General features: G+C 33.9%; 1 protein-coding gene across 14 annotated transcripts in view; it reads left to right on the top strand.

Moving 5' to 3' along the window:
- Positions 1 to 27,645, top strand: part of Nhe3 (Na[+]/H[+] hydrogen exchanger 3) — a 235,270-nt gene that overhangs the window by 77,233 nt on the left and 130,392 nt on the right. For 8 of the 14 annotated variants that reach the window (XM_075295520.1, XM_075295521.1, XM_075295519.1 and 5 more), the window contains one exon: positions 12,950 to 13,090. The exons of 3 other annotated variants lie outside the window; for them this stretch is intronic. In XM_075295520.1, the coding sequence (XP_075151635.1) occupies positions 12,950 to 13,090 (141 nt within the window). Of the gene's footprint in view, positions 1 to 12,949; positions 13,091 to 13,666; positions 13,970 to 14,191; positions 14,338 to 27,645 lie in introns of those variants that run through there. 3 more of the 14 variants (XR_012719364.1, XR_012719363.1, XM_075295525.1) reach the window with 2 other exon arrangements.

The following is a 27,645-nucleotide window of genomic DNA, read 5'->3' as shown; positions in this document are numbered from 1 at the left end:
AGGTAAACGGGCAACTCTATCTTTGAAAACAAATTCATGAACTACAGCTCTGTACGGCCAGAAATCCGGGTTTACCACAGTATCAAAATGTCCTCAGGCACAAAAATTTTAAATGATGATTTGTTCCTTCTCTCCATAAACTGCAGTTTAGATACTTTGACATCAACATTTGTATTAAGTTTAGATTTAATGTAGAATTGAATGTCATCCTCATTTGTTTCCGGAGCAAAACGAGCAGCAAAATTAGTTTTCATTGGCGGTAAGACTCAATGATTTTGGTGCAGTACCAGCATGTAACTGATTTGTAGGCGTATTGAAAGGGGAATATAAAGTATTAGTACGCTTACAATCTCTTTCGTTTTCATTTTTTGTAGTTTGCCAATTTTATACAAAATTAGAACGTTTATGATGCACCAGAGGATTTATAAATAAATGAATATATTAAAAGTTTATATTTGAACAAAAAATTGTGACCACAACCGCGAAAATATGAAATTTAATTTCGAGCAGCATTGCTCTTTACAAACAAAACAAAAGCAAATGCACGAAAATTAATGTTTGGCACTGACTCTTTACGAAAAAATCAAAACGAAATGTCAGAAAATTAATTTTTGGAACTGACACATTTTTTTAAAGAGAATAGTGGACCATCTACAGTCGACTCCGCTTTAGCGCAATGCGCTTTACTGAAAAACCTCGGATAACTGAAATCGATCGCATTCCCCAGTTGTTTTTTCTGTCCATTTCATTTAAATTACTCCGCTTTAGTGAAACTCCGCTTAACTGAAAAAATCGGATTACTGAAAAGTTTTTTGTGTTCAAATGAGTTTCGTCACATTAGTATGACTTCGCTTTACTGAAAATGCCACATTCTCGCTATTGAGAGAGAGTACATTTTCTTCTCCGTATTGAGAACGCTTTATTTCAAGTGAAGATGGCACTTTCAAAACAGTTTAAATCACTCTGTAAATAAAATCAACTGAAAGGTAAAATTGTAGATGGCACACACACGGAATCAAACACCTTGTTTTTATTATTTTATGTACATAGCATTGGTCATAAGTTCGGTTAACTGAAATTGAGTGGATTTTTTTCCAGTTATACGGAGTCCGCTTTACTGAAACTTTTTCAGTTATCCGAAGTTCGCATTACTGGAAGTTTTTTTCAGTTATCCGTAGTCCGCTTTAGCAAAAACTTCGGATAACTGAAATTAAATGGCTGCATTTTTAACGTTTCAGTAAAGCGGAGTCGACTGTATGTCTATGGAAACAACAACAAAACTGGAATCGCTTTGGTTTCAATGTTTTTCAATTTTATAAAACAGCAAAAAATGCAGCTTTCAGCACAAAATACCTCGAAACGAATATTAAATACGAGTAGATTGCAAAAGCATTAATTCACAATTTAGCACAGTTTTTAGTACCAACTATGCGGTGTATCCACAAAGAATTTTAATTTTATTTGGAGCAGCTTAAAAACACGTCCACACAATGTAACAACTTCTTGTTCGTCTTGCAATTTTGAACTCCATTTTTTCCTTCAAACTACAAAATTTTCTTTAACAAGTGAAAACAATTATTTACGTCGAATAAAATTTCTAGAATTTGTCTATTTACTTATTTTTGTGATATCGGCGTGATGCCAGCGCTTGTAGTACTGTTTAGTTAAAAATTTCTTAAAATATTCAACATTTTCTAAAATTAATCAAGAGTTTTCTTCCTGGTGGGTTCACTGTTTTTTCAGTGTAATCAACTTTTGGTGGTTAAGGTTTGTATCATAATTATTCAACGGGTAGATCTTTTCATACACCTACGTTTAAAAATCGTGAACGTAAAAAGTCAAATCTCAACCTTTTCACAATATTTAAAAGTCAAGAAGAGTATATTTCCAAATTAAAAAAGTCGAGTTTACCAAATTAGAAAAAGTCGAGTTTTCGAAAATTTTAAATGGTTGAAAAGTCGACCGTTGCAACCCTTGCGCAACAACAAAACTAAAATGACTCGTGGTAAGCTAAAGGGTGATTCTTTTGAGGTTAGGATTTTCATGCATTAGTATTTGACAGATCACGTGGGATTTCAGACATGGTGTCAAAGAGAAAGATGCTCAGTATGCTTTGACATTTCATCATGAATAGACTTACGATCTGCCACAACGTCGAATTTTCAGTGAATGGGCCCTAGAAAAGTTGGCAGAAAATCCGCTTTTTTATCGACAAATTTTGTTCAGCGATGAGGCTCATTTCTGGTTGAATGGCTACGTAAATAAGCAAAATTGCCGCATTTGGAGTGAAGAGCAACCAGAAGCCGTTCAAGAACTGCCCATGCATCCCGAAAAATGCACTGTTTGGTGTGGTTTGTACGCTGGTGGAATCATTGGACCGTATTTTTTCAAAGATGCTGTTGGACGCAACGTTACGGTGAATGGCGATCGCTATCGTTCGATGCTAACAAACTTTTTGTTGCCAAAAATGGAAGAACTGAACTTGGTTGACATGTGGTTTCAACAAGATGGCGCTACATGCCACACAGCTCGCGATTCTATGGCCATTTTGAGGGAAAACTTCGGAGAACAATTCATCTCAAGAAATGGACCGGTAAGTTGGCCACCAAGATCATGCGATTTGACGCCTTTAGACTATTTTTTGTGGGGCTACGTCAAGTCTAAAGTCTACAGAAATAAGCCAGCAACTATTCCAGCTTTGGAAGACAACATTTCCGAAGAAATTCGGGCTATTCCGGCCGAAATGCTCGAAAAAGTTGCCCAAAATTGGACTTTCCGAATGGACCACCTAAGACGCAGCCGCGGTCAACATTTAAATGAAATTATCTTCAAAAAGTAAATGTCATGGACCAATCTAACGTTTCAAATAAAGAACCGATGAGATTTTGCAAATTTTATGCGTTTTTTTTTAAAAAAAAGTTATCAAGCTCTTAACAAATCACCCTTTATTAGCAAACTAGGGAAGATTTAAAAATAGAAGTGGTGACGTGATTTGAATTGCTATATCAGTTTCAAGTGCTTGAAGTGGTTATTTCCTACCAAATCTTGTCAATGATAAATTCTTATTTGTTCCACTTGTGGTAGCATAAATTTGACACTAATTTAATTTCATGGATTTTTCCAAATTTTTTTTGACAAAGTATTATTTTCCTTTCAAATGGGCCGAATATTATAAAACCAGTATATTTTATATTTATATTTTTTTTAAATTTCAATAGAAAAATATTTAAATTAAAAAAAAAAACATAAACATAAACTAGTAAATCAGATCACGTCGTACATTAGACATTTTTTGTTGCCCCTATTCGACACATATTTTCCCTTCTGCAAATATATTTTATCTTACGTTCGTTGTCTTGCTTTGATCCGTATGCATATACGTTTCCAAAACTCTCCACCCAAAGAAAAAATACTTTCCTCAGGAACGAAATTTTAGACAAGTGAAATTCCCCTTTCTTATAAAGTATTTTCTTTTAGGCCAAATAAACCCAAATTTATGATATGCGATTCAACGATTGGCTCCAATTCATTTTTTACTGCCTTTAAAGAAAATTCTTGACCGTCAACAGAAAACTTTGCTTGTCTAAAACTTCGTTCCTCAGAATTACCCTGTACACATGCCAGACAATATGTACATTGGATCCATTGCAAAATTCTTATGTTGCACTTACTTTTCAACGATGTTCGCCGATTATGCGTCGATAGTTTTGTTTATTGTTCTATTCCGCATTATAACCATCTAGTCCAGTCCAGGCTTTTATAGGCTCGGTTACTTGAAACTGTTGTAAGGATCCGATAAGTATATCGGCACTATCGTTGCACCGAAAAAGGAAATATTTTTTATCTGCAACAACGAAATAAATTAATCCAATTATTTTATAATTGCAATTACTGCAGTCGCGGAAATGATCACATTATTCACAAACGTCAATAAAACAAGTGTATACGGCCGTAAGTTCGGCCAGGCCGAATCTTATGTACCCTCCATCATGGATTGCGTACAAACTTCTATGAAAGACTGTCATCCACAATCGAAATACTTGGGTTGTGGTATCTTAAAACTTCTTAACATCGTTTTCTAAATTGTGAGTTAGTCCATACGTAGTATATATTAGACAAAAAAGTTATGTATAGTTAAGTCTACAAATAATTACGAATCGATATGGACTGCACGGTACGTAGAGAGCCAGAATTGAAATATGGGGGTCGCTTATATGGGGGCTATATAGAATTAAGAATTTGATATGGACCAATTTTTTGTGATTGGAAATCGCTTTATCTAAGGGATACATATAACTATAGACCGATATGGCATGGTTGTTAACGACCATATACTAGCACAATGTACCAAATTTCAACTGACTCGGATGAAATTTGCTCCTCCAAGAGGCTCCAAAACCAAATCTCGGGATCGGTTTATATGGGGCAATATATGATTATGGACTGATATGGACCACTTTTGGCATGGTTGTTAAATATCATATACGATTACCACGTACCAAATTTCAAGCAGATCGGATGAATTTTGCTTCTCCTAAAGGCACCAGAGGTCAAATCTGGGGATCGGTTTATATGGGAGCTATATATAATTATGGGCTGATAGGAACCAATTCCTGCATGGTTGTTGGATACCATATACTAACATCACGTACCAAATTTCAACCAAATGGGAAGAATTTTGCTCTTCCAAGGGGCTCTGGAGGTCAAATCTGGGGATCGGTTTATATGGGGGCTATATATAATTATGGACCGATGTGGACCAATTTTTGCGTGGTTGTTAGAGACCATATACTAACACAATGTACCAAATTTCAGCCGGATCGGATGAAATTTGCTTCTCTTAGAGGCCTTGCAAGCCAAATCGGGGGATGGGTTTATATGGGGGCTATATATAATTATGGACCGATGTCAACCAATTTTTGCATGGTTGTTAGAGACCATATACTAACACCATGTACCAAATTTCAGCCGGATCGGATGAAATTTGCTTCTCTTAGAGGCCTCGCAATTCAAATCGGGGGATCGGTTTATATGGGGGCTATATATAATTATGAACCGATGTGGACCAATTTTTGCATGGTTGTTAGAGACCGTATACTGACACCATGTACCAAATTTCAGCCGGATCGGATGAAATTTGCTTCTCTTAGAGGCCTCGCAAGCCAAATCGGGGGATCGGTTTATATGGGGACTATATATAATTATGGACCGATTTGGACCAATTTTTGCATGGTTGTTAGAGACCATATACTAACACCATGTACCAAACATCAGCCGTTTCGGATGAAATTTGATTCTCTTAGAGGCCTCGCAAGCCAAATTTGGGGGTCCGTTTATATGGGGGCTATACGTAAAAGTGGACCGATATGGCCCATTTGCACTACCATCCGACCTACATCGATAACAACTACTTGTGCCGAGTTTCAAGTCGATAGCTTGTTTCGTTCGGAAGTTAGCGTGATTTCAACAGACGGACGGACGGACGGACATGCTTAGATCGACTCAGAATCTCACCACGACCCAGAATATATATACTTTATGGGGTCTTAAAGCAATATTTCGATGTGTTACAAACGGAATGACAAAGTTAATATACCCCCATCCTATGATGGAGGGTATAAAAATGAATCGCCTGAATTGATTTTTGTTTTGATTAGTTAAATTATGTTTTTAATTATTTCGATGCTTCGACTGTAAATCTATCTCTATACAAAAGTACAATCTCATTATACCCTGCTCCACACTGTTGAACAGGGTATAAGTTAGTGCATATGTTTGCAACACCCAGAAGGAGACGAGATAGACACATGGAGTCTTTGGCAAAAATGCTCAGGGTGGGCTCCTGAGTCGATATAGCGATGTCCGTCTGTCCGTGAACACATTTTTGTAATCAAAGTCTAGGTCGCAGTTTTAGTCCAATCGACTTCAAATTTGGCACAAGTATCTGTTTTGGCTCAGAATAGATCCCTATTGATTTTGGAAGAAATCGGTTCAGATTTAGATATAGCTCCCATATATATATTTCGCCCGATATGGACTTATATGGCCCCAGAAGCCAGAGTTTTACCCCAATTTGGTTGAAATTTTGCACAAGGTGTAGAATTAGCATTGTAGCTATGCGTGCCAAATTTGGTTGAAATCGGTTCAGATTTAGATATATCTCCCATATATAGCTTTCGACCGATTTACACTTATATGACCACAGAGGCCAATTTTTAACTCCGATTTAGTTGAAATTTTGCACAGGGAGTAGAATTAGCATTGTTGCTATGCGTGCCAAATTTGGTTGAAATTGGTTCAGATTTAGATATAGCTCCCATATATATGTTTTTCTGATTTCGACAAAAATGGTCAAAATACCACCATTTTCCTTGTAAAATCGCCACTGCTTAGTCGAAAAGTTGTAAAAATGACTCTAATTTTCCTAAACTTCTAATACATATATATCGAGCGATAAATCATAAATAAATTTTTTCGAAGTTTCCGTAAAATTGCTTCAGATTTAAACGTTTCCCAATTTTTATACCCTGCTCCACACTGTGGAACAGGGTATTATAAGTTAGTGCATATGTTTGCAACACCCAGAAGGAGACGAGATAGACACATGGAGTCTTTGGCAAAAATGCTCAGGGTGGGCTCATGAGTCGATATAGCGATGTCCGTCTGTCCGTATGTCCGTCTGTCCGTGAACACATTTTTGTAATCAAAGTCTAGGTCGCAGTTTTAGTCCAAGCGACTTCAAATTTGGCACAAGTATGTGTTTTGGCTCAGAATAGATCCATATTGATTTTGGAAGAAATCGGTTCAGATTTAGATATAGCTCCCATATACATATTTCGCCCGATATGGACTTATATGGTCCCAGAAGCCAGAGTTTTATCCTAATTTACTTAAAATTTTGAAAAAGAAGAACAATTAGTACTATAGTCAAGTGCAGCGTTGCCAATTTAGCTTTTTTCCCGCTAGATTTGGCTTTTTTTGAAGACGTTTAGCGGGAAAAAATGCATTTAGCTTTTAGCTTTTTTCTGGCTTTTTTTCATGACCCTTTTAGCTATTTTTGGTTTTTTTATTTTCGACATGTTCCTATTGAAATATGGAAAAAAACTTCGTTTTTATCTAAGTCTTGCTGCCAGAGTAAGGTTTTCCGCATATTTCAAACCTCAATTGAAGCCTTAATAATTATTCCAGCCATTATGCGGGCATTTTTGCAGCAAATACACCTTGTTGTAAAGTTTTTTCCTCGTATTCATAAAAGTTATCGTAAACTTTAAATCTACTATTACCCTACAAATTCCTTATATAAACTGTCAGTAAATTATTAGGAATAATAGCATTTGACTCGTTTATCCGTTTTATGTTATTTTAATACGTATTCTAAAGTTATTATGATATTACTAAATTAAAATAGTAGATGTGAATTGCTTTGTACACTGAAAAAATATTGTCATGAGGCCAAAGATTTCATGTCTTTAAAATACGAACGCGAATTTTGGTTATAAAAGCATTTGTGAATTTCTCTTATATGTTATAAACTCTTTTCCTTGTCCAAAAGCCGATAAAATCGTTTTGTCCTTATAGTTAAGTGATTCAACTTAAAAATGGGTATCTTTTCATGAAAGAAGGCTAGGGTCAATTCTAAAAAATTCTTAAAATTAATTAAATAGTCTTTAAATTTGTGGAGTTTTTCTATCTTGACCACAAACCAAAATAGCGTTCAAAAATAGAAGAGGTTTTTCAACATTTTATTTTAAAAACATATACACAGAATAGTTTCTACTTAAAGTCGAGTCTGAATTTGGAAATTTAAGTTGTCGTTAGCACGTTTTTAAAGCACTGTGATAGCTCATGAAGAAAAAGCTGAAAAAACGAATAAATTCAAATTTGACTCTGAATCAATACCAATACCAATCTGAATGGAACCGAACATAGAAATAATTAAGGAAATAAAGTTTTGAATGTGGTATTATTTTTTTTTAACATAAAAAAATTCAATAAAAAATTCGTAGTGATAGGATCAAAACAAATCTGCTATTTATTAATGGAATGGATTTACATTTACGAAAATTGGATAATAGGTTTGTATGGGAAATTTTCGAATAAAAGTTATTCAGTATAAACTTGCAAGACAGTTAGAATGGGTTTTATTCTCTTGGGTAATATTAGGAGAAGTGTACACGTTCACGAATTTATCATTTATTCAGTTAAAACGAAATATATTGATATTTTCTAATGCAGTTCTATGTGACACTGGACTTGTTGATGATTAACCAGCTGATAATTGCAATTTACCGGGAAAAAAGTTTTTACTAGGAAATATAAATGAAGGACTTCCAGTAAAAATTTGTGATAGTAATTAAAATGTATCGAGTACGCAAACTGAGTTAATATGACATAGATTTTCTTACAGTCTCACCGAAATGGAAATAAAATGAATACAATTAAAATAATATGCATTTTAAGTGAAATAAGGCCTTTAAGTTTGTTAAATTTCTATCAAAAATGTGACTTTTGATACAAAAAAATTTAGCTTTTTTTCTAGCTATTTTTAATTTTTTTTTAGCTTTTTTTGGCTAGTTTTTTGGACAAATCTAGCGGTTTTTGGTGAAACAATTCTGGCAACGCTGGTCAAGTGTGCCAAATTTTATTGAAATCGGTTCAGATTTAGATATAGCTCCCATATATATCTTTCGCCCGATATGGACTAATACGGTCCCAGAAGCCAGAGTTTTACCCCAATTTGGTTGAAATTTTGCACAGGGAGTAGAATTAGCATTGTTGCTATGCGTGCCAAATTTGGTTGAAATTGGTTCAGATTTAGATATAGCTCCCATATATATGTTTTTCTGATTTCGACAAAAATGGTCAAAATACCACCATTTTCCTTGTAAAATCGCCACTGCTTAGTCGAAAAGTTGTAAAAATGACTCTAATTTTCCTAAACTTTAATACATATATATCGAGTGATAAATCATAAATAAACTTTTTCGAAGTTTCCGTAAAATTGCTTCAGATTTCAACGTTTCCCAATTTTTTTTTTCTAACATTGTGTTCCACCCTAGAGCATTAGCCGACCTAAATTTTGAGTCTATAGATTTTGTAGAAGTCTATCAAATTCTTCCAGATCGAGTGATATTTAAATGTATGTATTTGGGACAAACCTTTATATATAGCCCCCAACACATTTGACGGATGTGATATGGTATCGAAAATTTAGATCTACAAAGTGGTGCAGGGTATAATATAGTCGGCACCGCCCGACTTTAGACTTTCCTTACTTGTTTTTTATATAACACAAAAGTCCAAGTTTCGCATTTACGTACAACACTTGATCATAAGCTACTAGATCACAAACATACCCATGAAGGTCCTTTGATTAACCCTTTCACTACCGAAATAAACCTGATGTTAAAAGCTTTAATTATACCCTGCTCCACACTGTGGAACAGGGTATTATAAGTTAGTGCATATGTTTGCAACACCCAGAAGGAGACGAGATAGACACATGGTGTCTTTGGCAAAAATGCTCAGGGTGGGCTCATGAGTCGATATAGCGATGTCCGTCTGTCCGTGAACACATTTTTGTAATCAAAGTCTAGGTCGCAGTTTTAGTCCAATCGACTTCAAATTTGGCACAAGTATGTGTTTTGGCTCAGAATAGATCCCTATTGATTTTGGAAGAAATCGGTTCAGATTTAGATATAGCTCCCATATATATATTTCGCCCGATATGGACTTATATGGCCCCAGAAGCCAGAGTTTTACCCTAATTTACTTAAAATTTTGCACAAGAAGAACAATTACTATAGTCAAGTGTGCCAAATTTTATTGAAATCGGTTCAGATTTACATATAGCTCCCATATATATCTTTCGCCCGATATGGACTAATACGGTCCCAGAAGCCAGAGTTTTACCCCAATTTGGTTAAAATTTTGCACAGGGAGTAGAATTAGCATTGTAGCTATGCGTGCCAAATTTGGTTGAAATCGGTTCAGATTTAGAGATAGCTCCCATATATAGCTTTCGCCCGATTTACACTCATATGACCACAGAGGCTAATTTTTTGCTCCGATTTAGTTGAAATTTTGCACAGGGAGTAGAATTAGCATTGTAGCTATGCGTGCAAAATTTGGTTGAAATCGGTTCAGATTTAGATATAGCACCAATATATAGCTTTCGGCCGATTTACACTCATATGACCACAGAGGCCAATTTTTTGGTCCGATTTATTTGAAATTTTGCACAAGGAGTAAAATTAGCATTGTAGCTATGCGTGCCAAATTTGGTTGAAATCGGTTCAGATTTAGATATATTTCCCATATATAGCTTTCGACCGATTTACACTCATATGACCACAGAGGCCAATTTTTAACTCCGATTTAGTTGAAATTTTGCACAGGGAGTAGAATTAGCATTGTTGCTATGCGTGCCAAATTTGGTTGAAATTGGTTCAGATTTAGATATAGCTCCCATATATATTTTTTTCTGATTTCGACAAAAATGGTCAAAATACCACCATTTTCCTTGTAAAATCGCCACTGCTTAGTCGAAAAGTTGTAAAAATGACTCTAATTTTCCTAAACTTCTAATACATATATATCGAGCGATAAATCATAAATAAATTTTTTCGAAGTTTCCGTAAAATTGCTTCAGATTTAAACGTTTCCCAATTTTTATACCCTGCTCCACACTGTGGAACAGGGTATTATAAGTTAGTGCATATGTTTGCAACACCCAGAAGGAGACGAGATAGACACATGGAGTCTTTGGCAAAAATGCTCAGGGTGGGCTCATGAGTCGATATAGCGATGTCCGTCTGTCCGTATGTCCGTCTGTCCGTGAACACATTTTTGTAATCAAAGTCTAGGTCGCAGTTTTAGTCCAATCGACTTCAAATTTGGCACAAGTATGTGTTTTGGCTCAGAATAGATCCCTATTGATTTTGGAAGAAATCGGTTCAGATTTAGATATAGCTCCCATATACATATTTCGCCCGATATGGACTTATATGGCCCCAGAAGCCAGAGTTTTACCCTAATTTACTTAAAATTTTGAACAAGAAGAACAATTAGTACTATAGTCAAGTGTGCCAAATTTTATTGAAATCGGTTCAGATTTAGATATAGCTCCCATATATATCTTTCGCCCGATATGGACTAATACGGTCCCAGAAGCCAGAGTTTTACCCCAATTTGGTTGAAATTTTGCACAGGGAGTAGAATTAGCATTGTAGCTATCAGGGTTGGCCTGTCACAAACTGTGACTTTTGCGACATACATTTGCGACGGTATAATACGTATGTCGCAAGAGTCGTAAACCTACTGTAGAAAACCAAATTTTGAATAGAAGAAATCCTGAACATTTTTTAATTTAGTTTGAGAGCATTCGCTGTGAGTTTATACAGAAATTTGTGAAAGTTTTTCCATGGTCAAGCCCATTTTCTTAGGTGGTATCGAAATTCCCGTTGGTGAGTGTGCAAAATACCTTGGGGTTATATTGGACAGGAGACTGAACTTAAAGCTAAGAAAGGACGAGAAAATCCACGGTTACCCTGTACTCGTGCAAAAGGCAATAGGGAAAATGTGGGGACAAAAAACCGAAAATTGTGAACATTCCTAAGAATTGCAACTTCTTCGCACATACCATCGTCTTGGATATCATCGAATTCGCTGCCTAGCTGACGCGACTAAAGTATTTTGAGTTTGCGACTTTTGTTACTTTTTCTACATTTACGACGCGTATGTGACGTTTACAACTTTGCGACAGTCGCAGACCTAAAAATGTTTGATACAGACCATCTCTGGTAGCTATGCGTGCCAAATTTGGTTGAAATCGGTTCAGATTTAGATATAGCTCCAATATATAGCTTTCGGCCGATTTACACTCATATCACCACAGAGCCAATTTTTTGCTCCGATTTAGTTGAAATTCTGCACAGGGAGTAGAATTAGCATTGTAGCTATGCGTGCCAAATTTGGTTGAAATCGGTTCAGATTTAGATATAGCTTCCTTATATATGTTTTTCTGATTTCGACAAAAATGGTCAAAATACCACCATTTTCCTTGTAAAATCGCCACTGCTTAGTCGAAAAGTTGTAAAAATGACTCTAATTTTCCTAAACTTCTAATACATATATATCGAGTGATAAATCATAAATAAACTTTTTCGAAGTTTCCGTAAAATTGCTTCAGATTTAAACGTTTCCCATTTTTTTTTCTAACATTGTGTTCCACCCTAGAGCATTAGCCGACCTAAATTTTGAGCCTATAGATTTTGTAGAAGTCTATCAAATTCTTCCAGATCGAGTGATATTTAAATGTATGTATTTGGGACAAACCTTTATATATAGCCCCCAACACATTTGACGGATGTGATATGGTATCGAAAATTTAGATCTACAAAGTGGTGCAGGATATTATATAGTCGGCACCGCCCGACTTTAGACTTTCCTTACTTGTTTTTCTTCTGTTTTTACTATATGAGCTATTTGGTCTATAATATCTTTCGAAGTGTAAGATAACTACAAAAAAAAGAATGCCAATTTTATAGAGACATACAATAGAAAAATGTTCTCAAAATTTCGAATCTTACGTTTATTGTTAAAGAAGTTTATACAAATGCATTTTAGTGCTCACCAATATGGTAAATATTTATATCTTATTTAGATTGAAGCCTCCACTTTAAAATCGATAAATAATTCGAAACTAAGTGGGAAAATTGAGTTCGTTGTTTTGGAATGTCCTCCTAAGTGGCCATCGGTAGTCAAAGGGTTAATCGAAGTTTTTCAGTTGATCCTCGAATACATTTGTACACCCTAATAGAAACATTAATACCATACATACATACATACATAACTAATAACACATAAATTACTGCAAATATTACATTACTAATAACGATGCATATACATTTTTATGCACTTCTCATACGCATTGCAACATTTTAATCAGGATGGTAATTTGAGACGGACTGATTCGGATTCAGACATATGCATCGATGATAGTGATTTGAGCCGTAATCGTAGTGGAAGCGGTGGTGGCGGTTCTGTAACAATAGGCTCTGGAGATCCGCGGCGTAATTCCATTAATCGTGTAAGTATACTATTCGTGGCGAATAATCGTAGTACATATGCAAGCTATAAAAACTGTGACTAATGTAAAAACTAAATAATATGGCATTCAATATGTACTTAACCATTTGAAAGATTATATCTTCAATTCCTTACACTTCTACCTATGTATAACAATTACTAGTCATTGAAACAATTAAAATTACCAAAGATATGCAAATTTGTATAATTTTATGTATTATTCTACTGTATATACATACACACGTATTCCCATTTAATTAATTAGTTTAGAAAACAAATTGGTTCATATTGTACACTGTACATACATGTGTTTGTCAGAATGATGGTCCAAGAATCCAATGGATTTATAAAAAAATAACCAAAGACTTGCATTCCAGATTATGCATAATATTTAAGTTCTGTATAAATTAAATCTGTTCGCCATTATTTTCTGCGACACATATATGCCTACCACGAAGATGAATTCCTCTTCCTCTTTGTAATGAAAATAACGAACACTAGTATAAGTTATGTACTTGTATGCTATTTGGAATAACAAATTAATGCTTTTTCCCAATTAACTTTCTTTTCTCTTTAGTTTTTATTTGATTAGTTAAAAGTCATATAAATATATATTATGTATGAGTCATTGTAAATATGTATGTATATAAATTGTTGTTATACATTAACGTCTATTGCCCATATTCATAATAATTTACTGACAGTTTATCGAATGAATTTGTAAGGTAATAGTAGGTATAAAGTTTACGTTAACTTTTATGAATATGGGGCTATATGTTTATACATACAAATTTATTTGTATATCTGATGTTGCATGCCGTTGTGATTCGAAATAATAAAGAAATACTAAGAGTTATACTACACAAAAATTAACAAACAATTGTTTAACTTTTCTTTTTTCTTCTTCTTTTCCATTAATGTTGTTTTGGTTCTCTTTTCTTGTTCTAACTTATGGACCTAATCTCTCGAATTATTATATTGAACTAACATAACTGAAACTCTCCACCACCATAATTATTTAATCCCAAATCCATTGTCAACCAATTCATCATCATGGCTTTTCAATAAACTCAAAATCCTTGAAATCCAACGAACAAAAAAGTCAAATGTGTTAAATGAAACTAATCAAATTATTGCCGATCTAAGTGTGGTAACAAATAATTTTATGTAAAAAAAAAAAAAACAAAACAAAACAATAAATGAATTAAAGCTATAAAAATAATATCAATCAAGAAATATCGAATAAAGGTTGGTTTTCTTTTCTTTAATATTGCATTTGTTCATGCATTTTCCAATCATCCAATTATTAGTCACTAAACGCAAATTCACATAATAACATGATTGAAAATAGCCAGCACGAGAGCTCTGATTTAACACTGCAAGTATGCATGAATGCTTAAAATTAGTGTTCAAGCGATTATATCACAACATGAGTTTTTTATGGTTTGATATTAAGTGAATGAATGAAGTTGAATGTTATGTTGTTCCCACTGACTCGTTTTTCCAAAACTTTTAACCGTTCCCGCCGAGTTCAGATGTTTTAGTATGACAGTTACCATGGAAACTAGAAATTCCCATTTACTCCAAATTCAAATATATGCAACGTTTGTTCAAATAAATACCGCGACCGCCAAGGAAACAAGATTTTTAACTTATTTTCATATTCCTATGTGCTTCTAATCCTTTGCTTATTCGTTTTTTCTATGAAATTTATTTCCATAATTTGACATATATTTTGAAAAGACTATGTTCAGTCAGAGCTTATTCCAAAATTGGGGCGTTCATATAATAAAATTGGCGCGTTTTTGAGGAAAACTTGTGTTATACCCTTCACCACTACTGTGGTACAGGGTATAATAAGTTTGTGCATTTGTATGTAACGCCAAGAAGGATAAGTCTGAGACCCATCGTTTAGTATACCGATCGTCTTAGAATTAAACTCTGAGTCGATTTAGCGATGTCTGTCTGTCCGTCCGTCTGTCTGTATATGTAATTTTGAGTGCAAAGTACAGCTCGCAGTTTAAGTCCGATCGTCCTCAAATTTGGCACATACACGCAGAGAAGGAATATGATCACCTCAAACATGTTTCAAGAGCAAAATGTTATTTTTGTATGGTGACCATTTAACATGTTTGTAGCAAAAATGTTGTTTTCTCGTCAAGCATTACATGCTTACCGACATGTTATACATACTTTCCGAGAAAATAACATGATTGCGATGAATCATGTTACATGGTCACCATCCAAAATTAACATTTTGCTCTTGAAACATGTTTGAGGTGATCATATTCCTTCTCTGGGTGTAGTTTTACATTGGCTCGAAGACAATCGCTATTGATTTTGAAAAAAAAATCGCTTCAGATTTAGATATAGCTGCCATATATATTTATCATTGATCTGGTCATAATTGACATATTTATCAACGTATTTTCTCAAAATTTCGGGCAGCCAAATATTTTGGGGCTTTCGTAAAATATGCAAAATATCAGCTAAACCGGTTCAGATTTAGATATAGCTCCCATATATATCTTTCGTCCGATTTCGACTAATATGGCCTTAAAAGCCAGAGTTTTGCCCTGATTTGCTTCAAATTTTGCACAAGGAGTACTTTTAAGAGTATCATTCAGTGTGCTAAATTTGGTTAAAATCTGTTCAGATTTAGATATAGTTCCTATATATATCTTTTGCCCGATTTAGACTCCTATGGCCTCAAAAGCCAGAGGTTTGCCCTGATTTGCTTCAAATTTTGCACAAGGAGTACGTTTAATAGTATCGTTAAGGGTGCAAAATTTGGTTCAAATCCGTTCAGATTTTGATGTAGCTCCCATATATATTTTTCGTCTGATTTGCACTTATATGGCTTCAAACGCCAGAGTTTTTGCCCTGAGTTGCTTCAAATTTTGCATATGGTCAAATCGGGCGATTTACACCCATATGACCGCGGAGGCCAAAATTATTCTCCCATTTATGTTTTTTGCTGAGATAGCAGGATAATTATTCTAACTATTTTAGTCAAAATCGGTTCATATTTAGATATAGCTCCGATATATATGAACGCCAAAGTAGGGAAAATATGGTAGAATGTTTCATATTTTAGACCCATTTTTAATGGGAGTTTCCTCCAACCGACTCGAGAATACATTTAATATGGTGTTTGATAGTGTCATCTTGATCTAATATGGTCAAAATGGCCACATTTTACACAAAATTCTGTGATGGTCTCCCCATATCGTAGTCATATTCTACACACTGTAATGCCAAACTTTCCTCAGAATGGTAGAATTTTAAATAAAGGTTCGACTTGTGGAAATAAATGTATTCTCTGTGGAAACTATCGAGTCGATTGGAGGAAACTCCCATTAAAAATGGGTCTAAAATATGAAACATTCTACCATATTTTCCCTACTCTGGCGTTCATATATATCGGAGCTATATCTAAATATGAACCGATTTTGACTAAAATAGTTAGAATAATTATCCTGCTATCTCAGCAAAAAACATAAATGGGAGAATAATTTTGGCCTCCGTGGTCATATGGGTGTAAATCGCCCGATTTGACCATATGCAAAATTTGAAGCAACTCAGGGCAAAAACTCTGGCTTTTGAAGCCATATAAGTGCAAATCAGACGAAAAATATATATGGGAGCTACATCAAAAAATCGTCACTGCTGAGTAGCAAAAATTTGAAATATTACTCAAATTGTCCGATATCTCAAATACATATGTATCGCCCGATGAATCATAAATGCTCTTTTGTACAATTGCATCAAAATTGCTCTAGATTTATATTTCCCATATTTTTTACTTACATTGTGTTTCATCCCAGGGTGTTAGCAGATTTAGTTTTTAATTCTAGCGATTTTGTATAAGTACAAAAAATTGTCTCCAAATCGTTTCAGATATAAATATTTGTATATGGGAATATAAACCTTGATAATAACTCCCAACAAATTTGAAGGAGTTGAGATGGTAACACAAATTTTGGTCTACATAATGGTGAAGGGTATAATATAGTCGGCCCCGCCCGACTTTAGACTTTACTTACTTGTTTTAACTTGAGTTTTTGTATGGGAAAACTACTCGATTTGAAATGCTCATTAAAGGTGTGCGAGTGACACGTAATTCTCGTGACACGCGTGAATCACGTGAGTCGTGAATAAAATCCAAAGCAACTCTCATGAATCACAATGAACTGAATACTCTAAGTGAGCCTGAAACTTAATGGGGCTGCCACTTTAACCCTTGTGTACTCCTTGGATAAGTGCCCTCTCCACGTGCGGATTATGGAAATATTTTACTTTTACAATTATCTTCAAAAAACATACATTTCGTCCCTGTAATGGATAAATAAAAGTTTCAAAAAAAAATATCCAATAACTAATGGAATAAAAATTACGTTTTAAAATCAATGTTGGGTCAAATTGACCCAAAGAGTGCACAAGGGTTAACCTAACTCTCGTGAATGTGCAGGAATGGGACTAAAATAAATATGTCGTGCGTGAGAGTGTGTGAGAAATAAAATCGATTCGTGAATGTGCGTGAATAAAATTTCTGCAAAATCACGCTTACGAAAAAATCAAGATTTAATTCATATCCGTACGTTAACTGAAATTAATTTAGCTCTCGAACTATATTCTATTTTTGAATTTTGTTACCTTTGCTGATTTCCGTTTGGAAGATATCGTGAGTCTCGTGAATTTGTCGTGAAACACGTGAATTTTCGTGAATCGTGCGTGAGCGTGAGTCTTTGAAAGTAGTTCGTGCCTGAGTACTGGTTTTCATTTCGTGAATGTGCGTTAGTGGGATTGGCTACCACACGTATCGTGCGTGAGCGTGCGTGAATAAACATTTTGCTTCGTGAATGTGTCTGAGTGTGAGTGAAATTTCAGTCACGCGCACACCTCTAATGCTCATAAACGGAAAACATTTGAAACCCCAAAACATGATTGGTGAGAACGCCGTATTATAGAAGATAGGCCTATACGTGATTATCTCCTCTGTTCTGGTTCACGAATTCCCAAAACGCAACCGATATTTTTAGACATAATTTTTTTAAATTAAATTCCGTATCGATAGAAACAGCTTGTGATATTTTCGTATTATATATTGTAGTGGTTCCGAAAATAAAGATTGAGAAAATTTTGCGTTTTGCGAATTCGTAAACCAGAACAGCGGGGTAAGAAGTATCAAATTTATGACGAGCAATGGAACGATTGTTTCAAAAGAAATTTTGTGTCAAAGGATTTGTTCCTTGAAAAAGAAAACTCTTCTTGCAGTGTGCAATGCGAAAGTGCCAGATTCTAGATGCACCCGTGCTGGCTCTGGGAAAAATAATGTCCATGCGCAAATTCTTCTAAACCGGTCCATTCTATAAATATAACTCATCTAGTGGATAATAGTGGGGAAACTTGACTTGTAATGTAATCTGTAATTTAAAAAACAGGCTCCCACGATATTCGACTGCATTGAAGCCGAAACGAAGTTAAAATGAACTTAAGGATTTTCATATCAATTTCTCCAATCTGCTACAACAACATTTTAATTGGCAGTACTCCGTCGCGTATTTAGTGCATCATATGAAAACACACCTAGGCTTTGGTTATGTTTATACACTAACACTATGTTCGCAATAGGCACAGAATCTCGATTTTAATACCAAAATCTCTTTAGTGTTCATAAGACACGGACGAAAAAGACTGTTTTTCATATGTTTGGGTGTAAAAATTATATGTTTGGAACTCAAATTTTTTAACACAATATTTTTAAGTGCAAGCATATAATGTTCATAAACTAGCATAACATGTTTGGGACATATATGTTAATATGTTAGGACATATTATATTTGGGACATAAAATGTTTGTAAATATAATATGCTTGGATGCAAACATATATTAATTTAGAAATAGCCTTTAAACATATATGCCTTAAAAATATATATACACAAAGAAAATTTCATTAAATTTTTTTCTACCAAAGCATGCCTAATGTGAAACATAATATGTTTGAACGATACAAACTATATTTTGGTTGGACCAATCCTTGAAATATATATGCTTATGTTTGGGGCATATGTTACCGAAGCGATTTCTTTTTGAGGGTGTAGGAAAAATTGGAGATGTCCTTTCTTTACAGATGTAACAATTGTTTTTTGTTTAAAAACAGACATTGATATATTTTCACATTGAATATTCTTATATTAATACAAAATCAACTATTGAGTTTTTAGTTTCCAAACAATTGAGATCCATATGTTTTTTGCCAATACAAAATAAACCGTATACGCACAAGTATACACAATGAAAATACCGCAAAGTTACAAAAAGTGGAGTTTTATTACTAAAATCACAGTTTTATTAGTAAAATCACAGTTCAATGTAATGGACTTTGAACGAGATGTTGTTGAAATCCACTACGAGCTTGCTGATATTTCCCCATTGTAAATCTACTGATACTATTCGTCCGTCCGATTTTTGCGCTAGAGGTGGTGCTTATTAATGGGTCATCATGTTGGTACTTAATATTTTTTGTACGAGCTATCCAGTAGAGGTCTGCACACGTAGTTCATGATTTTTTCTAAGTGTGTTCAAGCAAATAAAAATATCTTTGGCGCAATACGAAGTTCAACTTTTTTGCAACATTACTGTATTTTACATAAAGAAGAGGTAACTTTATTATTATTGTTCGTTTATTTGCTTCCCCATTTACAAAACCACGAAAGTCTAATATTCCAGCATGGGAAGTTTGAAATCATATTGTACAATTCAATAAATATGTTGTTTTCTTAATTAAGCAAATAAATCTATAAGCAAAATAACATACAGTTTTTCAATAAATTATTTTCAAAATTAAAAAAATAATGAAAATCAAACTAACTGGAATTAGATAAGGAAAACAAAATATTAATGTTTTATTTTATTACATTTTTTGTTTAACTTCTATAGGACAGTAAATCAAAAAAAAAAAAATATAAAACGAAAACCAGAAACAAGCTAAATGAAAAATAAATTCATTTTTTTGGTGTCAAAAAATTCTTTGCAATTTATAAAAAAGAGCTATAATACATTAACATCATATAAGTAGTTTGGAACTAGTATATGGTATGGCTTCCTTTGGCTTCAATAACCACTTTTAAACGTCTCTATATCGAGGTAATAAGCTTTTTAATGTCGGCCCCCTCTGGAATTCTCTCCTATTCCTCCTTTATGTATCAAATTAGGTCATATTTCTTTATCGGTTATCTTTTTGCAACTTTTTTCTTTAAATGAACCTACACATTTTCAATGGGGTTCATAACTGGGCTTTGTCAGGATTATCTGTTACTTTACTGCAATTATAGATAAGCCACGATCTACCTAGATGGGGATATCTATCTTTTCGTACAGACTCATGCGATATCTGTTTCCCACAGTCATTTTTCAAGTCTCGTGCAAGTTCTCTAGTACTGCATTGGGGATCATTATAGACAGATTTAATCACCCTTATTACTGAAGTCGCCGTCGCTTTTCGTCTGTCGCCACTAATTGGTATTCCGTTCGTCGATATATTCTGCTATCGACGAAAATCGGTATTCCTAGTGTCGCCAATATCGTCACTTTTTGTCGCCGTTAGCGACGAGATTAGTGTATCATTTTTGAAGAAGTTTTTTAGAATTATTAATCGAACATTTGAAAAATAAATTTAAAAAATGGAAATTGATAAGAGGAAATGTGACTAATCTTCAATAATTACAAAAAATGGGAAAAAAATCTGTATGTACACTTAAAACAAAGTATGCCAGGTTCCAAAGATTTTGTCTTTACTTTAACAATTTTGGTATTGATTCCGAGCCAAAGAAGCGGAGAATACAAGTAAGGATACTTTTGTGTTCTTGCTTCTAGGAAGCAAATTTTAATTTTTCATTTTTTTAGTCCTTTAAAAACGAGTTCACGACAACTTTATTTTCCAAATTAAAACTCGACATCCGCACGCAGAGAAGAAACATGATTGTCACAATCATATTCGAAGAGCAAAATAATACGATAGGATCTATTTTTGCGGCGACCATGTAACATTTTCACCAGCAACCATGTTGGCTCAGTGAACATGGTTCTAAGAAAAATAAAATTGTCCTCATCTAAAATGTTATTATATTGATACAAATAATTTTGTTTGAATCAAAAGAAAATGGTCACGATCTAAAATGTTATGGTATTCGCCAAATATGGTTTTCTTCCAGTTAAAAGAACATGGTCACAATCTAAAATGTTTTGATCTTTATGAAAAAAAAATTTTTTCGTCGTCGAAAAAAGGACGCCACTTGAGAAAAGATAACACCAAATTAATTTTATTTATTGGTTTTTATTTATTTATAAATTAAATCATTGTTTATTTATATTTATAATGTCGTGCAAGCAAACATCATATATTGTTACACACCCTATTTTGGTTTAATTTCAATAATAAGAAGTCATTCAATATTTACTTGTGCCCATCAAATGTATCAACGCAGACATCATGTAACTACAAATAAAAATAAATTATACCATATATCAAAATGCAGAACAAAACCCAGGTACATTTTTTGAATTACACTTTCCTTTTTGTATTCACATAAAACCACGTGCCACTTCTGAATAAATAAATAAACACAAAACACAGTAATTCCGTATTCTCCGTTCATTCCAAGAAACAATCAACACACGACTGACGCCCAAAATGAAAATCGTGTGTACCTGTCAATGTTTTTATAAAATTCTTTTCGCTGCAAAAAAAATAAATGGTCTCGAAAACAATGTACATGGCCTTTTTGGTTCTAGACATTTAATGGTTCTAGACATGTCTATACGTAACCTATAAAAATACTTTTTTCCCTGCAGAAAAGTAAAAAAATTGAATGGTCAGGTACATGATTTTCCCGACTATGTAATGGTCTCAAATTCTATAATTTAAATAATAGGACATGTTGGCGCCATCTGGGGACCAACAACACGTGGAATTTTCTTTTCTATGATGTGAATGTGATAACCATAACTACTATATATACAGATCTTTGTCAATTTAGTATAAACAGCGCATTTTAATATCAATAGATTAGGGATCGTGGTCAGCTCAGGGCTCCTTGATATAGAACATGAGTTCCTCAAATAGTGGAAGCTGGAATAAATACTTGAACAATATAGATTTTTTAATAATAGTCACAGCTTTTCTACCATTTGATACAATTTGTCTCTAAAGACCAAAGGCATTGAACTACAAACCATTTGTTCCAACCGGTTTTAAATCACTGGAGTCAGTCTAGCTCATCTAATGGCTGATCTCTAGTTCCTTTTTTAATTTTTTTTTTTTAATTTTTAAAGATTAGTCTCTTTACCTCTTACCAATTTCCATTTTTTAAATTTATTTTTCAATTGTTCGATTAATAAAGTCTAATAAAATTTAACGGCGACAAAAAGCGACGCACACAAAAAAATTTTCTGATTCAATCACGAAATTATTTGATCCAATTAATTATTTAATTGAAATATGTTCAATCACAGAAATGATAGTATTAAGAAAATGACTCAATTAAATTTTTAATTGAATATTTTTTAAAACGCAATTAAAATTATAATTGGAAACATTTTCGTGAAATTTTTTTCTGTGCGACACCAGGAATACCGATTTTCATCGATAGCAGAATATATCGACGAACGGAATACCAATTAGGGGCGATAGACGAAAAGCGACGGCGAAGGAGACTGAAGGAATAAGGGTGAATTTGTCTTGCTTCCAGCTTTCATTCAAATAGAATACTTTTTGATAGTATTGGACTTAATAACATAAAAAAAATAAAAAAATTGTATATTAAGTTATGGAAAAAGACGTTTATGTAATAATTTTCATTTATATTTTGTAAACATTTTATTGGCAAACTGTAAGTATATTGATTTGAGTATTGAATAAAAGAGAAGCATAATAAAACTACTAAAGGTACTACATCACAGTGTCAAAAACATGTATTGTTACTATTGGTTACATTTTACATTCCACAGGTTACTATTGTCAAAAATATGTATGGTTACTATTGGTTATATAGGTAACTATTGGTTACATAGGTTACTATTGGTTACGTAGATTCTATTGGTTACATTTTACATGCCACAGGTTATAATTGTCAAAAACATGTCTGGTTACTACTGGTTACATAGGTAACTATTGTTTATTTAGGTTACTATTGGTAATTGGTAAAATGTAAACAAAACAAATTGAAAATATTTAATATCTTTTGTTTACTAACATTAAAATTATAAACAAAACTGACATTTGGATGTACTTGAATTCTGTTGTTTTTGTAATACTGCAACTACCTGGGAATTATTGTACAATGAAGGAGAAGCAACCAAACCGAAAAGTATTCAAAAATTAAAGAATAATACACTTTGGCCAATAAAATATTTTTTCTAAAAAAATCCGAAAAAGTACAAACATTTTACATGAAATAGAAAGCTTTCTGAAGAAGTACAAATGCCTTTCATTAAAAGTAAGAAACTTTTTTTCATACACTGAAAAAAATATTGTCGTGAGGTCAAAGATTTCATATCTTTAAAATATGAGTGCAAAGTTTGCTTAGCATAGAAGACGCATTTCTCTAATATAAAGTTTTTTTCCTTGTCCAAAAGTCGATAAACTTTTCAATGAAGTCGTATTGTCCTAATAATTAAGTGATTTCGCTTAAAAATGGGTATCATAACATGAAAGAAAAATGTTTGGGCTAAGTTCACCTTGACTTTAATAATTCAGAAAAATTCTTTAAATTTAATAAAATTTTCTTTAAATATATTGTCTTTTTGCATCTTGACTACAAAGCAAAAAATCGTTCAAATATAGAACATGTTTTTAAACACTTTATTTTAAAGACGTTTTTTACTTGAAACATAACATATATTCTACTGGAAGTCGAGTCTTAATTTGGAAAATAAAGTTGTCGTTAACTCGGTTTTAAGGGTCTTTGATAGCATATGAAGAAAAAAAGCTGAAAAAGCGAAAAATTAAAATTTGCTTCCTAGAAGCAAGTACACAAGACAAAAATTTAAAAAATAATTGTGTCTTACTTGTATTCTCTTTGGCTCGGAATCAATACCAACATTTTTAAAGTAAAGACAAAATCTTTAGAACCGGACATGAATTTTTTTCAGTGTGGAATATCGGGCTGTCACAATACCTAATCTAACAGGCGGCAGATAATTCCTCGGTCTAACAAAGAAAAACACATTTTTTTTGTCAAAATTCGTTTTTATTATTCAACATAGTTCTCTTCAAGAGCGATACAACGATTATAACGACCTTCCAATTTTTTGATACCATTTTGGTAGTACTCCTTCGGTTTTGCCTCAAAATAGGCCTCAGTTTCGGCGATTGCCTCTTCATTGCAGCCAAATTTTTCCCTGCGAGTATCCTTTTGAGGTCTGAGAACAAGAAAAAGTCGCTGGGGGCCAGATCTGGAAAATACGGTGGGTGGGGAAGCAATTCGAAGCCCAATTCATGCATTTTTGCCATCGTTCTCAATGACTTGTGGCACGGTGCGTTGTCTTGGTGGAACAACACTTTTTTCTTCTTCATATGGGGCCGTTTTGCCGCGATTTCGACCTTCAAACGCTCCAATAACGCCATATAATAGTCACTGTTGATGGTTTTTCCCTTCTCAAGATATTCGATAAAAATTATTCCATGCGCATCCCAAAAAACAGAGGCCATTACTTTGTCAGCGGACTTTTGAGTCTTTCCACGCTTCGGAGACGTTTCACCGGTCGCTGACCACTCAGCCGACTGTCGATTGGACTCAAGAGCGTAGTGCTGGAGCCATGTTTCATCCATTGTCACATATCGATGGAAAAACTCGGGTGTATTACGAGTTAACAGCTGCAAACACCGCTCAGAATCATCAACACGTTGTTGTTTTTGGTAAAATGTGAGCTCGCGCGGCACCCATTTTGCACAGAGCTTCCGCATATCCAAATATTGATGAATGATATGACCAACGCGTTCCTTTGATATCTTTAAGGCCTCTGCTATCTCGATCAACTTCATTTTACGGTCATTCAAAATCATTTTGTGTGTTTTTTTTAATGTTTTCGTCGGTAACCACCTCTTTCGGGCGTCCACTGCGTTCACCGTCCTCCGTGCTCATTTCACCAGCTTGAATTTTGCATACCAATCAATTATTGTTGATTTCCCTGGGGCAGAGTCCGGAAACTCATTATCAAGCCAAGTTTTTGCTTCCACAGTATTTTTCCCTTCAGAAAACAGTATTTTACCAAACACGAAATTCCTTTTTTCCATTTTTTTCACAATAACAAAAGTTGCCTCACAAAAGACGCTCTATCTCACAAACTAATTGACTTACAGACGTCAAATTTTGACACGAATCATTTGAAGGTTGGTACTATATAAAAATAATATGCATTTAATACTAGCGACGCCATCTATGTGTTAGACCGGAATTATCAGCCAAACTGTTAACCTATGTCGGCTAGTGCCAAGTATAGTAAACCCTAAAAAAGACAAACTTTGGGGCAAAATTTTATACGCATAATGTTGCCAGTGCTAGTCTACTATTAAGGTTATATGAATCTAAATCGACGGGACTGGTTAGGTTAGGGTAGGTTATGTGGCAGCCCGATGTATCAGGCTCACTTAGACTATTCAGTCCATTGTGATACCACAGTGGTGAACTTCTCTCTTATCACTGAGTGCTGCCCGATTCCATGTTAAGCGCAATGACAAGGGACCTCCTTTTTATAGCCGAGTCCGAACGGCGTTCCACATTCCAGTGAAACCATTAAAGAAGCTTTGAAACCCTCAGAAATGTCACCAGCATTACTGAGGTGGGATAATCCACCGCTGAAAAACTTTTTTGGTGTTTGGTCGTAGCAGGAATCGAACCCACGACCTTGTGTATGCAAGGCGGGCATGCTAACCATTGCACCACGGTGGCTCCCAAGACGGGACTGGTACATCGAAAAATTCTCTCGTATAAAAATATATATACACAAAGAATAAAAATATATATACACAACGAAGAATGCGCGCATCATAGCTGATCAATGCATTTTCAAAGAAAATTTCATTCATTCATTTCAACATAATATGTTTGAACAATACAAACAATATTTTGTTTGGACCAATCCTGAAAATATATATGCTTGAAGCAAAATGTGTTTGGGGCATATGTTACAGAAGCGATTTTTTTGAGGGTGTAGGAAGAACGAAACTTGACATTAAAAGAAGGAAATGTTACACTCTTTTAACGAACTGTTATCATTATAATTATACCCTGCGCCACACTGTGGAACAGGGTATTATAAGTTAGTGCATATGTTTGCAACACCCAGAAGGAGACGAGATAGACACATGGAGTCTTTGGCAAAAATGCTCAGGGTGGGCTCCTGAGTCGATATAGCCATGTCCGTCTGTCTGTGAACACATTTTTGTAATCAAAGTCTAGGTCGCAGTTTTAGTCCAATCGACTTCAAAATTGGCACAAGTATGTGTTTTGGCTCAGAATAGAACCCTATTGATTTTGGAAGAAATCGGTTCAGATTTAGATATAGCTCCCATATATATCTTTCGCCCGATATAGACTAATACGGTCCCAGAAGCCAGAGTTTTACCCCAATTTGGTTGAAATGTTGCACTAGGAGTACAATTAGTACTATAGTCAAGTGTGCCAAATTTTATTGAAATCGGTTCAGATTTAGATATATCTCCCATATATAGCTTTCGCCCGATTTACACTCATATGACCACAGAGGCCAATTTTTAACTCCGATTTAGTTGAAATTTTGCACAGGGAGTCGAATTAGCATTGTAGCTACACACAAAAAAAATTTTTTTGATTTCAATCACGAAAATCGTGGATTCAATCATTTTTTTAATTGAAATGTCTTCAATCACGAAAATTATAGTATCAATCACCCATTTTGATTGAAAACCAACACGATTTTCAATTAAAAATTTAATTGACTTTTGTAACGGAATCAATTAATTGTGTGATTGAATCAATTACAAACGTGATTGATTTTTAACATAAAATTCAATCACACTTTTAATTGAATCAATTAAAATTTTAATTAATTTCGCGACAAAAATCAACCAACTATTTGATTCATTCAATTAAATAATTAATTGAAATTGGTTATAAATTTCGATCAAAAATTTTATATATTGCGACCCCAAAACCGTATTTAGTTTTATTTGAAATAAAAGAAAATATGTGTTTCTTATAATATTTAATATTTTATTATTTTTTTAATTATGCAATAGACAAATAAATTTGGTTCTTTTCATTTGTGTTTTGTTCTAACATAACTTACAAATACAATTACTATCAATAACAACTATAGGGTGAAAAAATTATATAAATCATTACCTTCCTTATAATAATAACCATGTTAGCATGTTCCTTCTAATATGTAGATGCGCCTAGATTTCCAATAAATCAGCAGACTGTAAGCTAAATTAGTTTTTCTGAAAGTAAACAGAATAATTCGAATTTAATTTTGTTCAATTAAAAGTTAATTTTGTTAAATATTACCTG

The sequence above is a fragment of the Haematobia irritans genome, chromosome 2 (genome assembly GCF_050003625.1).
Source record: "Haematobia irritans isolate KBUSLIRL chromosome 2, ASM5000362v1, whole genome shotgun sequence".
Taxonomy (NCBI): domain Eukaryota; kingdom Metazoa; phylum Arthropoda; class Insecta; order Diptera; family Muscidae; genus Haematobia; species Haematobia irritans.
This window is presented reverse-complemented; position numbering and strand designations above follow the sequence as displayed.